Raw genomic sequence first — 19451 nt, forward strand, 5'->3', positions numbered from 1 at the left:
GTTATGTCCGTGTATCTTAATTAAAGCCATACTTTTTAATCATCTAAGGAGGAAGTTGAGTCAACCAAGGAAAGAATGGGATTCCAAGTTTTATAAAATTGGTCGACACATCCCCTAATGCTGTACTTAATTTTTTCTAAGTGTAGGAGTGACATTAGATCCTTCAGCCAAGAGTCAGTGTAGGGAGGATTCTTATCCCTCCACTGAAGTAATATGCGTCTTCTGGCTACCAGAGGTGCGAAAGCAATAGCGTTACTTTCTCTGTTCGTGAAGTGTGTGAAATCCTCAAGCACACCAAAGATGGAGGTCAGAGGACTCTGAAGCCCTGGTTTGTTTAGAGCTTTTGTGAAAGTATTGTAGAAGGAGGACCAGAATGAGCTAAATGTGGGACAGGAAAAGAACATGTGTGTATTTCAATCTGAAAAACTCACAGAGAGAGAAAGATGCAATTAGAAGAATTTTATTGATACAAGAGTTTGAACTTTGGCGCTCAGGCCTCCGCAGGAAACATAAACGCTGATTTATACTTTAATGCAGATAAACTGATGTATGAGAGTATGGATATTTCCCCCCGGGCCTGAAACTGGTGGTGGAGTTTAGATAGATGAAGTTTGGTTAATCCATAGAGGCTGGTATACAAGGTGATGCTAGAGTTAGATGTCACTGAATGAACAAAGTTTGCATGAAGAGCAAGCATGAAGCGACTGTGAAGAGAAAAAATCCCCTTTGGGAAGAAATCTCTGGCAGAACCAGGCTCAACATGGCAGTCTTCTGCCGGACCGTTTAAAGTGACAGGGAACTCCATGAAAGTCTGGAGGGACTACACACTGGAGGTGAGGTTGAAGGAGCATCGAGGAGGAGTCGGATGAGCTTACTACGGTGGTCTGAATCAAAGTCCGACATAGGAGCGACGGATCTTGCGCTTGTTGAAGAGCAGGCCGAAAGATGATTTGCAATTGCTTTTAAGGTGAGTGCTGGAAGATAATTGGGCATGGAGGAGATTTAGCTTGAAGCGGATTGGCTGCATCGGAGGCGGATCAGCCTCAGATTGAATGGAAGTAATCAGAGTTTCTTCAGTTGAATTTCCGCCTTAGCTTCATGATTGGCTGGTGACAGAGAGTATCTGTCGCATGTATCACTTGTATTGAAGAGTTTTTTAAGTTTAGCTTTGGAGTAGTGTATCCTGTGTAGGACCTTAAACTGAATTAAAGTCAGACTGGCACAAGATGAGGTGGAGCTGACCCTGTCTTCCACCCCTCATCCGACACGGTGCAACCCAACTCCTTTTCCCATGAATTTCTAGTCACCAGCGAGGATGGTATCGATGAAAAGATTAATTAATTTCACAAGCATTTTGTTATTTTTCTTAATATATTCGGGCAAGTTGACGTTTCTTGTCATTAAATTGACATAAATTTTTGCTATTAAAATATCCGTATATTTTGAATTAGACTTAGACAGATTTATTTTGTCATTTAGTATACACAAGTGTAGACAAAAATATTTTTTTGTTTTAATTGTTACAAAGGTAATAAGATCTTTTCCTGGATTCCAATAACACTATTGGGTTTAAAGTATTTCAGCGAGTGCCCTATAAAGGGTTAATCAACCATCTTGTCTCTTGCACAGTCTGCTCTGTTATGTTTTAATACTGATCAACAAAGTAAAAACAGAATAAAAAAAAAACAAAGGAAGATTTGACGTTTAATTATTTCATGTCTCCTGCATTAAAGGGAACATTCTTTTCATTTGCTTCTCAAATGCATCTAGAACATAAAGCGCTAAACTAAGACCAGGTATTACAGCTTGTTGTAAAACAGGATGCAAAAAAGAACTGCGATGTAGTTTAGATCGACTGTTTTTCATCGTACATGAACTTCAGTTCTGATAACCGTTTATGGATACTGCATTTAATAACACTTAAGGAGAATTTCATTGATCTGACCAAAACGTTACCCCTGCAGGTTTGCTGGGGAGTAAATTGGAGCACTAAATTCTGTTTGCAGAATGGAATGGATGTTGAGGGGATATTATTTCTGGTTTGGGGAACTCAGAGTTTTTATGCTCTCTTTTTTCCCTTAAGGTGCTTTTATCGTAGCCTGGGTGCCATTCCGAACTTAGTCCCGCCCACAACGTTTGAGGTCGGGAAGTTCGGTTGGCATTGCTCAATAGTAGTGCGAGTACGCTCGCACAATATCTGGCGTGCCAATCAAATTGTCAGGGCGGGCTTTATACGATGATGGACGGATGATCAACAGTAACGTAATCAACCACGTGACCAAAGCGCGCTTGGGTGACAACAACAATGGCTGCCGCTGGAGAGTTGAGGTGAGTAGATTCTGCTATTAGGTCTGTTCTAGAAGATATCGACAGCAAATTCATTTTAAAAGAGGAACAGAGAAACACGATCAAGGCTCATCTTCTTATTCTAGGCGTGCAACTGCACGCTTTGATTTTTGTTGACAACAACTATGCATCGCTTAACATACGTCACGCACTCCGTTGCTCTTATTGGTTGTAGGTCTATCCAATTGAATGCAGAGGCATTTTTTTTCCTGGTTCGTTCGAAACTGGCCCCATAATCACAGCTCTATGGAGCAGCATCAGACTCATTCTGACTAGAATTGAGTAGGACTACGTCAGGCTAGTTTTATTGTCTCTTAGCCATGAACATCAGGACCAAACTAGGATACATAAGCTCCTCTGAATTCGCTACCAGGATTGTTGATGTGTTTATAAGTGATGATAGGATGGAGTGGGTGGTGCTGTGATCTGTTATTATGCCAAAAAGCAAAATTCTCAATCTGTCTCTCAATATTACGATGGATGTATGATGACAAACAGAACAGGATTTTTAATAAAATCAGCTAAAACATCCTTTCTTTTCTACCGGGAGGCTTGATAACCTTGACGATCCGGCCAGCCGAGGGGACTTGGACTCCTGTTCAGCTCTGGGGGGTTTCCTGGCATCGTGTCACACTAGGAAAGTACCACAGAGTTAGATTGGGAGGCACTCTCATTGAAAGGGGACCCCAGGAAAGACCCAGGTCTCTCCCATCAGATGGAAGGACGGCTACTTTCAGTGTAGTTCAGGTAAAATAAAGATGCTTCATACGTGTTTCATACAGAAAAACATAACAAGGAGATGATTTTCAAATAAAAAGTCGCACGCAGGCAAAAATGTCACTGCCTGTCAACGGCTACCTTACATCCCACTAATGGAATCATCAGAGCAGATCCACGCTTCAACAAACCTACCAGCACAGCAGTGTGTCTCCTCCCATTAACCAGGACGCCACTGAGACAACACTCCTGATTAATTAGACAGCGCACCTCATCATACGGAGACGTTTAAGACACGGCAGCCATTAGCGGACAGGAAAACCGCTAAGCACTCTCATTCCCTAAAGTTCCCACTCCATCTCCCGGTTTCTGTCTCCTGCTGCTCATAAGACGTATGTTTTTTGGAGCCGGTGGATGGGAGGCGGAGGTAGTGTGTCAGTGGGGAAGCACTGACACAGCAGTGGGTCAGTGGCTCTGCTGCAGTCTGAAGCCCACTGCATATCCATGCACACTCCACTGCAGCACTTTGATTTCACATTGGCACCCCCCCCCCCCCTGCTCCTTTCTGCATTTCTACAGTAATGGCTTTGAGCACCCTGCCCCATCATTACCCTTCTCACATGAGAACCCACTGCTGACATCTTTTATTGCACACTCACACACAGGCGTATTCCAGCAGGCTCAGGCACACGCGTGTGCTAATAACACACTAAAGCACTTTATTTTAGACCGTAAATGGGACAGACGGGACTGCCCTTCTTTTTTTTAATGTCCTCAGACTTGTAAGTCCATCCTATCCCGTGCAGCAGGATAAAGAAGAAAAATCAAAGTTGGTTTGTAGGACTCAGAGGTTTCTCCCACTGGAGGTAAACCTGGATGAGAGACCCGAGAACCCGCTGCCTGCTGTAACGCTGTGATTTATTGCTTTTGCGCCAAACAAAGAGGAGTTCACAGAGAAAGTCCTCTCCACATGAATGCACTGCACCAAGAAGACCAAGAGTAATGAAACACGCTTTCAGAGAGAGTCACACCTCGACGCTGTCGCAGTGCTTTCTCTCTCTGTGTGCTGCGAGGTGAGTCATCGGCCCAGAGAAGCATAACCTCACAGCTCCAGCTAATCTCTGCTCTCCTCCTCCACCTTCTCTTCAACCTGCCAGCGTCTCATTTGCTTCATGTATGGATGGAGGCTTTGCAACTAATAACATCGCAGCAGCTGCTTTAGGATCCTAACATAACCTCCTAAATAAGCGTATTCGTTTTGTAGAAAACACTCTGCAATAGAAAAATAGGCTTTATTTTCCAATCAGAGGTTCTTCATTGTTATGTTTTCTTTTGTAATTTCCACTGAAACATTTACAATTTATACCAGTAAAGCTTCTCATATCTTTCTTATTAAAACCCTAAAGGAAACTGTGTGACGAATAAATGAGAAGAAGATCATTTAGATCAAGCATGCATGTGGAAAAATGTCAAATAAAACAGAAGTGTACATGTATAATGCTGCCACATGAATCCTGCTGCATCACTGTTTTTGAAAATTAAACTTGGTTTCCAATAAACAAGCTATTAACTCAGGGGACTAAATACAATCGTACATTATCTTATTAAAAGTTTTATTTAAGAAAGATCAGAAAATCCTTTTTTTCCTCCTTTCACTTCACCTTTGTCTTGTTATATGTCATAAAAAACAATAAAATATAAGCTGTAAAAAAGCTCCAGGGTAATGAACACGTTTGCCAAACAGTGTTCAATCTGGCAACCAGCAGGCCTATGAAACAGAAGAGATGCAATTAAATACGAGACTCTCACTCCCCCGAAAGCAGGATATCGGATCAGAGGCAGACAGGAAAAGCCAAAATAATAAACATAATTCGACTCTGAATCACACACAGCCGACAATATGCCTGCTCTTTCGCTTGGATCAAAGAAAGCCTGGATTTGACTTGGCCCGAGCATGCAGGTCAGACAGCAGGAAGAAGCTGCATTCCCAGGTTGAATCAACATGTCACATGAGAAAACATGCAAAGCCATGTGCTGGTGCACAGTTTATTTGGCTGAGCAGCCATTGCTTGCTTCAGTTTCTGGCCTATTTCTCCCACAAATGACGATCTCCGGATGCTTCCACTAATATATTAGTTTGGATTAATTATCAAAAATGAATGTAGATTTCAGCAGTTCAGCCCTCAGATGAATATAAGCCGTGCAGAAGTTCAAGCAGCATCAGGCTGCTAGTCCATCGATTTGAACCCAGATAAGGTATTTAAAGCTAGAATGAAATTCTGAGCAGACTTACGTTGCCTTGTTAGCGTGCTGCATGTCCTGTGGAAGCTCTGTGACCATTCTGGCACAGTGTGCTTCTATGCTTTGTTGAGTGTGTTGGTTTATTTGATGTCAGCCTGTCTGTTTGTGTGTGTCACTACCCAGGGACAGACCACTGGGATGGCTGTCTCTGACGCTGACTTTGCTGTCATAAATTAAAAAGGCCTCCTTAACGGTCTAGAGAGCATATCAGCTTTTCTGTCCCATCATTTCAGGCATCACATCCACGTAACCCCCCACGGCCGGTCAGGGTGCCACACACACTCACCCCGAATGTAAAGTCCCCCCCCCGAACTTGGCTTCAGAGCGATCTCCAGAGGTCTAACACACACACAAACAGTCGGACAGACATCGCCTCACAGTCGTGACACATTCTCGAGGCGAAGGCCTGACACGCAGTGACAAAATCGACCGCAGTGAGCCTCCCTGCTCTGGTTGTTATTTGGGAGACTGGCTCAGCAGAAGATACATTTTTAGCATCAGCTAAAAAGAACATTTTCTCTCTTTTGATACACAGAGAAAATAAACAGTGGGCCCAGATTTTAGGTATCAATTCAGTTATTTACAGAACAAATACCTCAGTGTGAACTGTATTATAATGGTTCAAAAAAGTAAAAAAAATAAATCGACTGGACTTTGTTTCCAAGTTTGAAGATGTTTTGCTTCACATCCAGGAAGCCTTTTCAATTCAAAGTGTCAGAAATAGCGTTGAGTTCCAGGCTTTATCCAGCAGCCAAATAAAGCCTTTGTTTTTGTTTAGAAAACGTGCAAATTAAAATGTACAAATGGGTCAGACCCTTTGGAATGGGGGTTGTTTGGCTTTGTTAGCCTGCAATGCCCCATACCTACGGGGAGTGGCAGCCTAGTGCTTAGGGCATAGAGCTTGGAATCCTGAGGTCCTGAGTTCAAGCCCCTGACTGTGGAGAGGTTGTTTGGTTTCTCCAATATAAAGATCAGAACATTCCTCACTGCATTGAAATGCAGACACCACTCCTCTCTTGCGATTTTGTCTTTAGGATCTACTAGTCTCTCCTAAACCAACTGAACTGAGGCAGAGGAGCAGTAGCTCCATTTTGAGCTTGACCAAAATCCTAAAAAGCTTGAATAACCTACGAAAAGGCTCACTTCATCCACCCACATCCCATTACTTTTCTCTCAAAAATATCTCTGTATTGAGCAGAGACTGAGCTACAACCAACCGGGAGCATCCCATCATTTCTTCAGGAGCCAAACTGAAGGTCAGGATTTATTGAGGCTAACAGAACAACATCCTCCAACCAGACATCCTCCTTTGCCTCACTACACTGCCAGTAAATACCCTCAACCAAAAGCCAGTTTTTCAGTGGAACCTCTGAATAGACCCTGTTTTGTTTCCTTGATCCTGGTTCATCTCTAGAGATGAGAAAATGTCCATTAAAGATCCCCTTAATGATATCCTCCGCCACCCTCACCAATCATTTAGCTTGAGCAGTTCTGTCTGACAGCTTCCCTCTTCACCCAGTTCAGTTCTTCATCAGGTGATTGGTTGAAGACTCTACCAACCCCAGAACAGAAAGTTGGAGCTCTGTGAGTTTTATTTTTTTCCCAAAGGTGTCATGGTACCAAGCACACTTATAAACCACCTTGTGCCTACCTTGGTTATGAACATCCCATCCATAGCAATGAAGTCTAGCAATAAAAACCAAACTTGGATTAAGATCTTAGAGATCTTTCAGGCCAACCACAGCCCTTTACGTAACACCATCATTCCCTGCGTTCAGCAGAATCATTAAATGGAAACCCTGTCAGAGGACCGTCTCCGAAAATGCTGAGATTCTGAACTAAACCCAGCCAGAACAGAGGGCTTCCTGGATCACCCAGGGAAAACCTCTGCAAGCATGGCTCTCAACGTGCCCTTCAATATCCCCAAACATTTGACTTATCAAGCAAGTCAAGAGCAGGAGAGTTCAGCCCTAGTTCTGAGTTCTAGAAACCAAACTGTGTGGAGATGATTCCAGTATATCAAGTAACATTCAAATACAGACACCCAATCCACTGCATTGTGACACCCAGAGTCATCATCATGCCTGGGCCGCAGCCCCAACCTGACAATTGGCCTATTAGGTAGTTCTCCCTAAAAGGCGGTGGGGGAGGGGAGGGGGGGGGGGGGGCGGGGGGCCTCCTGTTGCCTAAACTTAATCTCTAAGCACTCATTAGCGAACCCCCCAATCCTGGCTGTGGAATTAGCCGTGGTCTCACCACTTCAGGAAAGCTGAGGGGAGATTGCAATGGAAAACCTACCAGGGGCCAAAGTGTTGAACATTATAGTCCCTTAGTATTGAGCTGAATGAATTAATTGACATTTATGGTATAATGTGGAAAGAAATTTTAAACAAAAAAGGCAAACCCAAATCAAAGTACCAGAGATGAGAAAAGTATGAAATATGTCAAGAAAGGAGTGATCATTGCTCGTTTGCTTAAGCCGGACATACGCTGTACGATTTTTTCAATCGTTGCACGCAGCTACAGCTAACACTGTACGTGTTGGGATCTGGAGATCTGCCACCTGTCGCCTGCAGAGAGCGCTGTGGGATTCCTGAGTTGGAGTTCTCTGCACACCTGGGAGTCATCAGCTCATCAGAAGACCACACTACTTAAGCAGCAGTCAGACCTTCCTTCAACGCAGCAGTGTTGACCAAGTTTGGTTAGCGAACCTGAGCCTCTGATTATCTTTGTGATCACTAGTTGACTCTTGAGAGAGACTAGTCATCTAACCTGTTTTTGTCTTCTTTGCTTATAGAAAGAGCCGACTGAAGTCTGAAGCTCTGGAGGAGCTTAACCTGGAAGATTGCCTGCCTGCCCAAGTAAGCCAAACCTGAAGATCTCAGCCTGGACTCTAATTAGCTCTCTGGGAAGAGCTAGGAAACAACTCTGATCCGTCAATCCCTAGCTAGAAGCTAGACACTGCTGCTGCTGAACTCTCTGTTGGCCCCTCCGTCTCTGGACCCAACCGGTTCCCCCTCTCAAGGATCTCTCAGAACCTCTTCAAGGTATCAACATAATTCAACTCACCAGTTCAGCCATTTTAGTCCCTGGCTAACCAAACTCTCATCTCCTTCAGAAACTGTGAGACCTGTCCCGGACCGGCACTTGAACCAGTATTATTTACTCTGTATACACTTCTTCAAATAAACATTGTTAAACTTTTCCTCTGTCTCTGTTAGTGTTCTGCATGTGGGTTTAACATAGTGAACCGATCATGACTGTACGACCAAACTGCAGGGTTTAAAAGTTCGCTGTACGTCTGAAAACCACGTCTGACTCAGCTCCGCAGCGAGATGGTGCTACTCGCAGTCATCTATCTGGAAGTAAAATGAGCAAAAGAGGAAAAAGACGGAAGTGTCGATGCCTCCTGTTAAATATGAAGCTCACTAGAGTGAAACACGCTGCCTTGGATATTTTTGCAATTTTGTGCTGAAAGCCCTAACAAGAGCAGGAGACGACGTATTCGGACAAAGACATGGCTGAGCTAACATGGCTACTGCGGTCTGTCAGTTTAACAGAAATAACTCCATTTCACTCATTGCCCCCCCGCCTTGCTGCTGGGTTTTCCTCTGAGAGGAAGAAGAAGAAGAAGAATCCTTGTTTGCCCACTGAGCGATTTTGCCATCGACCACCTTACAACGGCCGACTAAATTACATACATGTTGGATTTTCTCCGGACCTTACGATTCCTGATGGGGGGGGGTCGTTAGAGGCTAATCGCCCCTCGTTACCCCCTGTACAGCTACACCACGCACCATCAGGCTGTTCATAGTGATTTCACAACAAAGGCATGTTTATCTGAATCAGTACAGAAGCATTTAAACATCAAAACAAAAAGTATTTTGTTATCATTAGTTATATTTAGGGGTGTGGGGGGGGGGTCTCACCTTGTGTCGAACACAGGATCTGTGTACATTGGCGGGGGACACAGAGGCTGCTCTGCTGGACTGTTTGGGGGCGCAGAGAGCCACGCTTTCCTGCTCCGTACTGGGACTCCATCTGTAGATGAATAGAATAAAATAGAATAGAATAGAATAAAATAGAATAGAATAGAATAGAAATTCCCTTTATTGTCCCGCAATGGGAATGTGGTGTTATAGCAGTAATAGAATATAGGGAAAAAATGGTCAAACAAAGAAAAAATATATATAAGAACTACTGGATATCTACACCTTCTTCTGTATTTTTGGTTTACTCACTTTGCCAAAAGGTAAAAAAGGTATAAAATTATTTGTTAATGCAAAGAATTTACATTATGTTAAGTGAAAATCCATCAACCCAGAGAAATCTACGGTGGCCGGCAGGTTACAAAATCTAAAAAAACTTTTGCAAGTTCCAAAACAAAATATCATTTCGGAAAACGAATTTACATAAAAAAAATAAAATTAAAATAAACCCAAACACTTTTAAAAATTCTAAACAAATAGTATTTTAAGAAAACAAATAAAAAACATTCGAAACACTTACAAGTGATAATTAATGATAATTTGTTTCGGAACTTGTAAAAGTTTTTTTTTTTTATGTAAATTTGTTTTCTGAAATGATCATTTTTTGGAATTTGTAAAAGTTTTTTATGTAAATATGTTTTCTGAAATGATCATTTCTTTTGGAACTTGTAAAATAACTTGTAATGTTGGTTTGCACCTCCCGGCCACCGTAGAAATCTTACTAGGATTGTATGTGATACAAAAACAAAAAGTAGTGCATGAACTAAAGTAAAAATCTAATTTTCTGGTGTTCGGTCTTTTACAAATACAAACCCTATTTCACTTCTTGAGAGCAAATTTTCTTGTCCTAACTTTGAACAACAAGCAGATTAAATTAAAAATGAGCAATTTTGAAATCTTTCTACAGGCCAGTCCAACACAGCACAGGCGCACTGCAAAAAATTGAAATCTAAATAGGTCATTTTTTTCTTGCAATAAGTGCATTTTTTCTTGAATTGAGGAGGTAAGTGAGACACTTTGCCAATGGAACAAGACAATTTACATTTAAAATAAGAAAAAACAATTACATTGTCTTATTTCAAGTGCGTTTTCTCTAATTATCTTATTTTAAGACTAAAAATACTCCTTCAATTGGCAATTATCTTATTTACCTACTCAACTACCCAACGCAATGAATATTAACTGATTAGCCAGTCACTTCATTTGGATGGGATTAAACTGATTTCAGATAATAAAGTAAAAAATCTTGGTGTTATTTTTGATCAGGACCTGTCATTTAAATCCCATATCAAAGAGGTTTCTAGAATTTCCTTCTTTCATCTGAGGAACATTGCAAAAATTAGAAATATCCTGTCCAGGGGTGATGCTGAGAAACTAGTCCATGCATTTGTTACTTCAAGGCTGGACTATTGTAATTCTTTACTATCAGGAAGTCCACAAACTGTAGTTAAAAGCCTTCAGCTGATCCAAAATGCTGCAGCCAGAGTTCTAATGAAAATGAAAAAGAGAGATCATATCTCTCCTATCCTGGCTTCTCTTCATTGGCTTCCTGTTAAATCAAGAATAGAATTTAAAATCCTCCTTCTCACATATAAAGCCTTAAATGGCCAAGCTCCATCTTATATCAGAGATCTGATTGTTCCTTATGTTCCTAACAGAGCACTTCGCTCTCAATCTGCAGGTTTACTAGTGGTTCCTAGAATTTCTAAAAGTAGAATGGGAGGCAGATCTTTTAGTTATCAGGCTCCTCTCCTGTGGAACCAACTACCAGTTTTAGTCCGTGAGGCAGACACCCTGTCTACTTTTAAGGCTAGGCTTAAAACTTTCATTTTTGATAAAGCTTATAGTTAGGGTGGCTCAGGTTATCCTGAGCTATCTCTATAGTTCTGCTGCTATAGGCTTAGACTGCTGGAGGACATAGGGACCCCCATTTCATCATTCTGCTTCATTCTCTCTCTGTTCTCCTATTCTGCAGAATCTGTTAGTTCAATCTCTAACCTTCTGCTCTCTCTGCTTTTCCTCAGAGTAGCTTTGCCTCGTCTGTTCCTGTTTGGCTGTGACGTCATCCTGGAAAGAAACATCAGCTGTGCTGCTTCCATCAACACCCTTGTTAATAGATGTTGGAGATCGGCCTGTTTTCCAGTGTGGTCCTGTTTCTCTGACCGTGACTGAGTGGATGTGCTCTCTTCGTCCTCTGGCATGGGAGCTGCCTTGGAGCTCGTCTGCCTGGCTGTGTGTTTCCTGGACGGGGCCGCCTTTTACAGCTGCTTTTTGTATCTCTGCTTCTGTCTCCTTGAACCCCAGTCGGCCTCGGCAGATGGCCGCTCACACTGAGCCTGGTTCTGCTGGAGGTTTCTTCCTGTTAAAAGGGAGTTTTTCCTCTCCACTGTCGCTACAAGCATGCTTAGTGTGGGGGATTGTATTTGAGTCAATGAGTCAATGCAATTAACTGGTTTTCCTTAGATAGAAAACTTTGTATCAATTTGAGTGTATGATCTGGTTGAACTGTAAAGTGCCTTGAGATGACATGTGTTGTGAATTTGGCGCTATATAAATAAACTGAATTGAATTGAATTGAACTTAATGGTAAATATTAAATTTTTTCACATTTTTAGATGATTTTGACGTGTGGACATGTCCCTATTAATACTTTGTTTTTTCCCCCCTTCCTGCTACTTTAGCCAAAGGTAACAGAGGTTGGATGCAGCTGTCTGTGTTCAGAGTGTTTTGAGTCCGTGTTTTTTTTCCTCCCTCGCCCTGCTCTTGTGTCCCGCCTCTCGCTGTGACATCATCGGATCTGTCACTTTGACACATCTGATTTGCGGTCGCATTTCACTGCACACGCAATGAATATTAACCGGCAGCTACTTTAATACTTTAATATTTTTCATTTTTAAATTTTATTTTATTTATTTATTTTCTTATTTTTTTCCTCCTTGCTTTGATTCCGTTTTATTTTCCTATATTTTAATCATTTAAAGCACTTTGCATTGTCTTTGTACTGAATTGTGCTATACAAATACATTTGCCTTGCCTTGCCTTGCCTTGCCTTACACCGGAAAAATCGAAATCTAGATACTTAATTTTTCTTAAAATAAGTGCATTTGTTCTTTGATTGAGGAGATAAAAGGGACATCTTGCCAATGGATTAAGACAATCTATACTTAAAATAAGAAAAAAACAATTGCGTTGCCTTATTTCAAGTATATTATCTGATTATCTTATTTTAAGAATAAAAATACTAATTCCATTGGAAAACTCTCTCATTTACCTACTCAAATTAAGGGTAAATACACTTTTTTAAACATATTTCTAGATCGTTTTTCCAGTGTAGCAGGAGGGATTGCCTTTGAGTCGATGCAATCAGCTGGTTTTCCTTAGTTAAAAAAACTTTGAATCAATCTGACTGGATGATCTGATGAACTGGAAAGTGCCTTGATGTGAATTGGAGCTATAGAAATAAACTGAATTGAAGTTTTATTCTATCAAATAAAATCCAAGTTGTCTTTATGTGATGAAATTTTAAGAGCTTTCAGTCTTTTGCATAAGAACAGAACTTATTTTATGTCATTCTGAGTGAAATAGTGCAAACTGCTGCCACCTTGGCTAGTTAGGAACACTGGCTGCTCAGTAATCTCCTCAGCCACCCAGATTTAAGAGGCTATTTTTGCAGACTCTTAGTCTGAGTCTCTGGCTTTACGGATAAGTAGTTTCTCTGTCTCAGTCGTTTTCTTGGTTTTTTAAATTTGGACTTTAGGTAGATTTATAGAAAATTTGATTGGGAAGCTAAAGTTGTGTAATTCAGAAAGATAACAACGCTCCTAATGCAGTCTGGTGGTTAATAACAAAAATAAATCTCCTTCAGGTGTTTACCTTCTCCGTCCAACAGGAAGCAGGTAAGCAGGCGGGGACACACCTCCTCCAAAACGGAGCAGAATGAGGAGAAAGCAGCGGGCCCCTTGGAGGACAGGTGATTTAGGAACACCTCTGCTCGTCCCCTGCTGGTCTCCTGCCCCAGGATCTCCTTGTACTCCACCAGTGAGAAGACCTTATCATACACCAGGTAAGGCAGCACGGCGCTGACATCCAGCTCACGGAGGATCTGCTCTCTGTGTTCTTTGAGGATCTTAGCCGCCCATCTCTTCCTCTTCCTGCTGCATGGCCTCTTGCCAGATTTCTGCTGCTTCTTCTGCTTTTTCACAAACCACTTCTTGGTGCCGCTGCCGAACATCCTTAAATCATGAAGGCCCAACAGAACGTCTCCCACTGCTCTGTCAGCACAGCTCCCAAAGGAGAGGAGGCGCATATTTCATACCAACATGAAGACTCTGCCACATATTTCTTTGAGCTCTCCTTTTGTTGTTGTCTGAGTAGTTTATCTGGGACAAGAAGAAACAATCTGGACAGTAGCTGATTTTTAGCTGGGTACTTAACAGCTCTAAGAAGATTAACAGCCTCTTAAGTTTAGCCATGCACAATGCTCTACACTCCTCAGACATCCTCAACATGTTGTGCATCGTCTCCTCTGTCTTCTTGGTAGATTAAAGCATTCACTCGTTCAGACCAGGCTAAAAAAACGTCTCTATTCTTCTTCTCCCTCCATACTCCTTCACAGGGAATATTTTAGAAGTTATTTCGGTCCTGCTGACTGGCCCAAAAAGCTCCAGGGACCTAGAAAACAAGGTTAGTGATTCAACTCCTCCACTCATTGTGAAAACTTGTGTAAAGTGAATGAGATGTACAGCTAAAGTGCCTCCTGAGCCGGAAAGTTTAAGAGTTCATCAGTTCATTGATCAGCACTCCAACAACTTCACCTCCCCAGTTATTGCTGTGAATGTGACACCTGATTAAAACAAGATTAAAACCCTTTCCCTGGGTGCAACGACCCATCAGGCCGAACCGCAGAGAAGCAGTTAACATGTGATAGGATGGAGAAAGGGCGTTTAAAGGGGGAACTTAACGTATTGTACTGAAAATCTATATTAAAAAAAAGGAGTAAAAGCAAAACGAATCGATACGACCTTGGACCAAAGTTTCATCCAGCTGCTGTGACTGAGGTGAGGAGGATTGCCTCTTTTCCAGAAGGGGGTGCCGTTTCATATGTCAATCTTATCTGAAGGACCAACATAAAGGGGATCATTTTTTCTAATAAGAAAACTCTTTTGAAGTCAGTCATCTATATTCTAGCACCCCTAAAGTAAATACAACCCAAATGCAGGGGTGAGTTTTGTAGATTTAATTAAGTATTCACACGCAACTGAGGCAGGAATCCAAAAATCCAACATAACAAAATATAGAAAAAAAAAAAAAAACAGAACCTTGGAGACATCAGGGAAAATATACAGCCAGGAAAAGACGAGGGAACTGCACAGGGATAGTATAAATAGGAAACAGAACAAAGACTGGACTAATGAGCTGATTGGGAGCAGGTGGAACAGAGGAGTCTAGAAGGGAGTGAGGGAAAAGGAGATATACACCGGAAAAAATCGAAGTCTTGATAAGTAATTTTTTCTAAGAATTAGTAAATTGTTCTTGGATTGCGGAAGTAAAAGACACATTTTGCCAATGGAACAAGACAAATTACACTTAAAATAAGAAAAAAAACAATTACATTGTCTTATTTCAAGTGCATAATCTAATTATCTTATTTTAAGAGTAATAATTAGGGATGCATGATATAATCGGCCCCCTATCGGTATCGGCCTTAAAACTGAATATCGGACATCGGCCACCCCACCGATATTTAACCCGATATTTGATCAGCTTCTGAGTTTCTAAAGTCTAAAAAAAAAAATAAAAAATACTACTTCTTCTTCTTCCTCAAAAACTTCTTTTTTTACAGACTTAAAAACTTCTAAAGACGAGGAAAAAATATTGATACATTAAAATATCCCAATATCTTCATATGCTGATATATTGCCATTTAAAAACACCATATCAATCTCTTTTACTAATGAAATATTGCTATATGTCATCGTTATGCTACGAAATCCCCCGAAAATTCACCAAATGTTGCCATATTTTTATATGTTGATATATTGACGCGGAATCGATCTATTTTACTAACAAAGTCTCACAAGAATTTGCTAAATATCACGAGAGTTTGTAACAGAACGATGAAATTTCAACAGATTTTGAAAGTAAAATAGATCGATACCGCGTTTTTAAAAATCGATTTGATATCAGCATATGAAAATATATTTGAGTATATTATTTTTCAAAGTGTCAGAAATGGATAACAAAACTGCTATTTTCAATGACTACTTATTTTTGTCCAGCTTTAACATCGGTATCGATATCGGTTATCGGCTACATGAGTTTTAAAATATCCGCATATCGGATATCGGCCAAAATCCCAATATCGTGCATCCCAATTAATAATCCTCATTCCATTGGCAAACTTTTTCATTTACCTACTAAAATTAAGGGTAAATACACTTAATTTAGGACATTTTTACTTATTTCTAGACCGTTTTTCCAGTGTATATATATAGATATATATATAGATATATATCTATATATATATATATATATATATAAATTTATTTTCTCTCTTTTTTTGCAGATCCGGTTTTGCCTGTATGGTTGCGGTAATTTGTTTGCTGGACTTAGATAATAGCCCAACACATTCGCTTCCCCAACTTTATTAGAAATGACTTAGGGGACAACATGGTGTGCAACAGAGACAGAAAGGGAGGGGGATAAAAATCAGGGGAAGAAAGAAAGAGATCGACTGAAAAAAAAGAGAGGAGAGAGAAAAGATAAATAAGAAAAAAATGCATCAAAACAAACAACACAGAAAATCAACAGTAGCTCCTAGAAGTCAGCTCACACACCTGCATGAAAGAAAAAAAACAACAAAACAAAAAGGTCACTTCTCTCCACAGCCTTTAGCCTTTATAGCATCACTGCTTCCACCAAACCTAATGAACAGTTTACATCCCTGCTATGCTTTGAACAAACCTTCATAGTTTTACATACATTTTGTTTTCTAGTGGAAAACAAAACAAATCAAAATCATATAATTTTCCTTTTTTAATTGTTAAGATTTGTCGTTTCTATTGTTTATCCGGGAGCTTTCATTTTGCTGTCACGTACTGGTTTTCAGATCTTAGATGCATCTTTCCTCGCACTTCACCATGAAGCACTGTTCTACCACAGCCATTTGTGTTGGTTATTTGAAAAAGAAAAGAAAGTGTGAATATGTGAATACTGCCATGATCTTAGCGCTGATGACTGGATTAATTATTCATTTCATTCTCCTGTCCTGTTCTGCCCGGTTCCTCATTACCTCTCATCTGTTCCACCTGCTCCTGACTCTATTTAAGCTGCTAGAATCCAGTCATCAGTACAGATTATTCTTGTTCTCTCGTGCCATTGGTGAGAGTGTTTTTAGCATACCTTAATGTTTCTGATCTCCTGATCCTGACCTGTTCTGCCTCTCAACCACTGTGCGTGCCTGTTCTGATCTGTTTGCCTGCAGCTGCAGCATCTATCCTACACAGTGTGTTTTTGTCAAGTGTATTTTTCCCATACATTCACTACACCTAAATAATGAAATTAATTCTAGCTAAGAAAAACAGACAGCAATAATTGGTTAGAGGTTATTAAATTCTAAGCAATAATGATAATAAACGAGAATACATTGCTTAAAATGAGAAAAAATCTTAACGAGTAAAAGAAAAAGTAGATTTTTTTACTTGATTTAAATTTTTTTGTATGCTTACTACTCGGATATAATGTTCTTGTTTTAAGAAATCTTACCAAGTCTCATTTACTTGCTGCACTGGCAGATTATTTTGCTCAAAATAAGCAATAATTCACTTAAAACACTATATTTTTTTCTTATTTTTTAGAAGGCATTTTTTGTTGTGTGGGCAGCACCCGCTGCATATTGTTGGCAGCTCATCGGCTGGATCCTGCCTTATTCTCTGGGCACAGAGAAAAAGATTTACCTGGTCACTAACCTGTGTTTCCTTTCTTCAGAGTTTCCTGCCTCAGACACTGTAGCTGCTTCTACTCTGATCCGATCTGCCAGTTCTAAATAAACACTTTTTGAATAATCCCACTGTCTGCCTGAATACTGGGTCCTCTGTTCTGAGCTGTGACAAATACGTTTAGAAAATATATACTTTAGGTTGTCTGTTTGGAGTAGAAGAAGAATCTAATATTTTCTGACTGACCAATAACCCCCTCCTCATGTACTTAATGTTTTTTTAGAAATATGTTTGATTGATAACAGTCGTAAAATATCTAAGTGTTATTTACTTATCTTGTTTCCATTTCTATTCATTGAAATAAATGGATATCTAAAGGTTTTTTTTACTTCACTCTTTCTAAGAAATAAAAATGTCGTTTTTTGGTGACTAATCTGTTAAAATATCTCTATACAACCATCTGTCTTGATCTGAACTCTTCAGATTGAGGCATAAAAAATATTCAGCTTATTGAAGTGAATAGGCAAAGCAGGACGAGGGACGTCAAGGCTGAGTAATTCACATAATTACACGACACACACAAGAAACTGCAGACTGTGTGAGAAAATTTAACATTACAGTCGAGCAGTCTGCCTTATCAGTCAACCAATAAATCTAATTTGTGAGTTTGGATGAATTCTAGTCCAAAATCAAGCTGCACCAGAAGGAGCCGACGGCTAAAATTTGAGAGCCTTCGCTGCACAATAGCTCACAGGTCTTTACATAATTAAACTTCCACAAATCAGATGAAACATTTCAGGTTTTGTTAGAAGTTGACATCAATGAAACATCAAAAGGCACGATTTCTAAAAATGATCTAATAAAAAAAAACATCACTTCAAATACATTTCCGTTGTACTGAAACTGATTATTCAGTAAACTGTGGTTCAAAACTGGTTATTTTATCAGCATTTATAGCATAAAATCATTATATATATCATACACATCAAACAAGTACACTGCTTAGTTCATAAGTAAAGTCAAATTAAATTGTGAAACATTTAATGAAAAATGATCCTTTTCCTGATTTTCATCACCTGGTTAGAGAAGAAAACTGCACAGAAAACATGTTTAATCAAGTGGATTATTCATTTATGGTAAAATATTGCTAATTAAAACTGTGGTTGATGTAACACACAGTAATTTAAAGTAATTTAAAGATCAAAACTGATCAGAAGTTCTCATAGTGATGCAGGAAATAGGCCTGATCCCTCTTGTTCATCTTCTGGCACGCTTTCTCCACATTCTTAGTCAGTCCAGGCGGTCCGCAGCTGAATACGCCGATTTTACCAACCTTCAGGAAAACAAAGAGCCGTCAAGCTTAAGAGGATAAATATTTTTCTCTGGGTTGTTAATTTAAACAAAAAATAAAAGGAAATCTGAAATAAAAGCAGGTCTCACCTCAGGGTGAACTTCCTGCAGAGAGCTGAAAAAAGAGACGAAGGGCGGACGGCCAAAGTGAGTGACGGAGCGCAGGCCGGTGAAGAGGCTGCGGTTCCACACCTTCTGAAAATGGCGCTCACAAACATACTGCACAGAGGAGAATCCATCAAAGCTTTGATAAGATGACAAGACTGCAGATTTAATAAGAAGATTAAATGAAACCTAATGACTTATGATTTATCAGTTCACTGATCGGTAGGTAACTTGGCTTACGATGTCTTCTAGCAGGAGTTTTGGAATCAAACTCACAACTTTCAAACAGAAATTATCTATAAAATACTTGCTTTGCAGAGCTGGAAGCAGCTTAGTGTCTATGGTCGCCACCAGAGGTGTTAAGGAACAAAATACAAATATTTATTACCTCACTTCAGTAGAAATGTTGGCTACAAATACTTTACTATATTATTATATTTACTATATACAACTTTTTACTTCTATTCCTTTTTTTTTGCAATCATCTCTACTTTCTACTCAATTCCTTAGTTTTGTTTCATTAAAGCTCATTTTCATTACAGCTTGTATTTTAAAAAAATTGGGGGAAAAAACCATTAAAATACTCTGTTTTATCCAGACAATTAATATGTGGTTTGACACGGTGCTGCCCCAACTTGTTGTTTGCCAAATACCAAAATATATAGTTTTTTTTTAAATGATGCAAAGTTAAATTTGACCCTGTTAC

The 19451-nt window shown here is 40.0% G+C and overlaps 2 protein-coding genes and 1 long non-coding RNA gene across 4 annotated transcripts in view; 1 reads left to right on the forward strand and 2 right to left on the reverse strand.

Moving 5' to 3' along the window:
• The first annotated feature begins 2897 nt into the window (after positions 1 to 2897).
• On the forward strand, positions 2898 to 17403 carry LOC119775046. Of its 2 annotated transcripts, XR_005279604.1 has the most exons (4): positions 2898 to 3047; positions 13243 to 13416; positions 13969 to 14036; positions 17340 to 17403. It is a non-coding gene; the product is annotated as an uncharacterized LOC119775046 (long non-coding RNA). The 2 variants fall into 2 exon arrangements; XR_005279603.1 differs by lacking the exon at positions 17340 to 17403 and having other exon boundaries at positions 13969 to 14478.
• On the reverse strand, positions 9265 to 13740 carry LOC119775045 (caspase-2-like). Its single transcript, XM_038272909.1, has 2 exons — positions 13227 to 13740; positions 9265 to 9405 (listed from the first exon to the last, which is right to left on the reverse strand). The coding sequence occupies exons 1-2, from the start codon at positions 13657 to 13659 to the stop codon at positions 9290 to 9292; spliced, it is 549 nt and encodes a 182-aa protein (XP_038128837.1). The 5' UTR covers positions 13660 to 13740; the 3' UTR covers positions 9265 to 9289.
• Positions 17404 to 18276: 873 nt separating the features above from the next.
• duox (dual oxidase) overlaps positions 18277 to 19451 on the reverse strand; it is a 43199-nt gene continuing 42024 nt past the window's right edge. The window contains exons 33-34 of the mRNA XM_038272901.1: positions 18731 to 18859; positions 18277 to 18623 (exon numbers count right to left, since the gene is read on the reverse strand). Of these exons, the coding sequence (XP_038128829.1) occupies positions 18501 to 18623; positions 18731 to 18859 (252 nt within the window). The 3' untranslated portion in view covers positions 18277 to 18500. The remainder of the gene's footprint in view (positions 18624 to 18730; positions 18860 to 19451) is intronic.

Source organism: Cyprinodon tularosa, unplaced genomic scaffold (assembly GCF_016077235.1).
Source record: "Cyprinodon tularosa strain WSP-4 unplaced genomic scaffold, ASM1607723v1 ctg847, whole genome shotgun sequence".
Lineage (NCBI taxonomy): Eukaryota > Metazoa > Chordata > Actinopteri > Cyprinodontiformes > Cyprinodontidae > Cyprinodon > Cyprinodon tularosa.

What these genes read in the sequence shown, in the direction of transcription:
- LOC119775045 (XM_038272909.1), bottom strand. Translation starts at nt 13,659, where the DNA reads ATGCGCCTCCTCTCCTTTGGGAGCTGTGCTGACAGAGCAGTGGGAGAC. An exon ending in CTTCCTGTTGGACGGAGAAG is followed by an intron (nt 9,406 to 13,226) that starts GTAAACACCTGA and finishes ATTCATCTACAG; the next exon opens with ATGGAGTCCCAGTACGGAGC.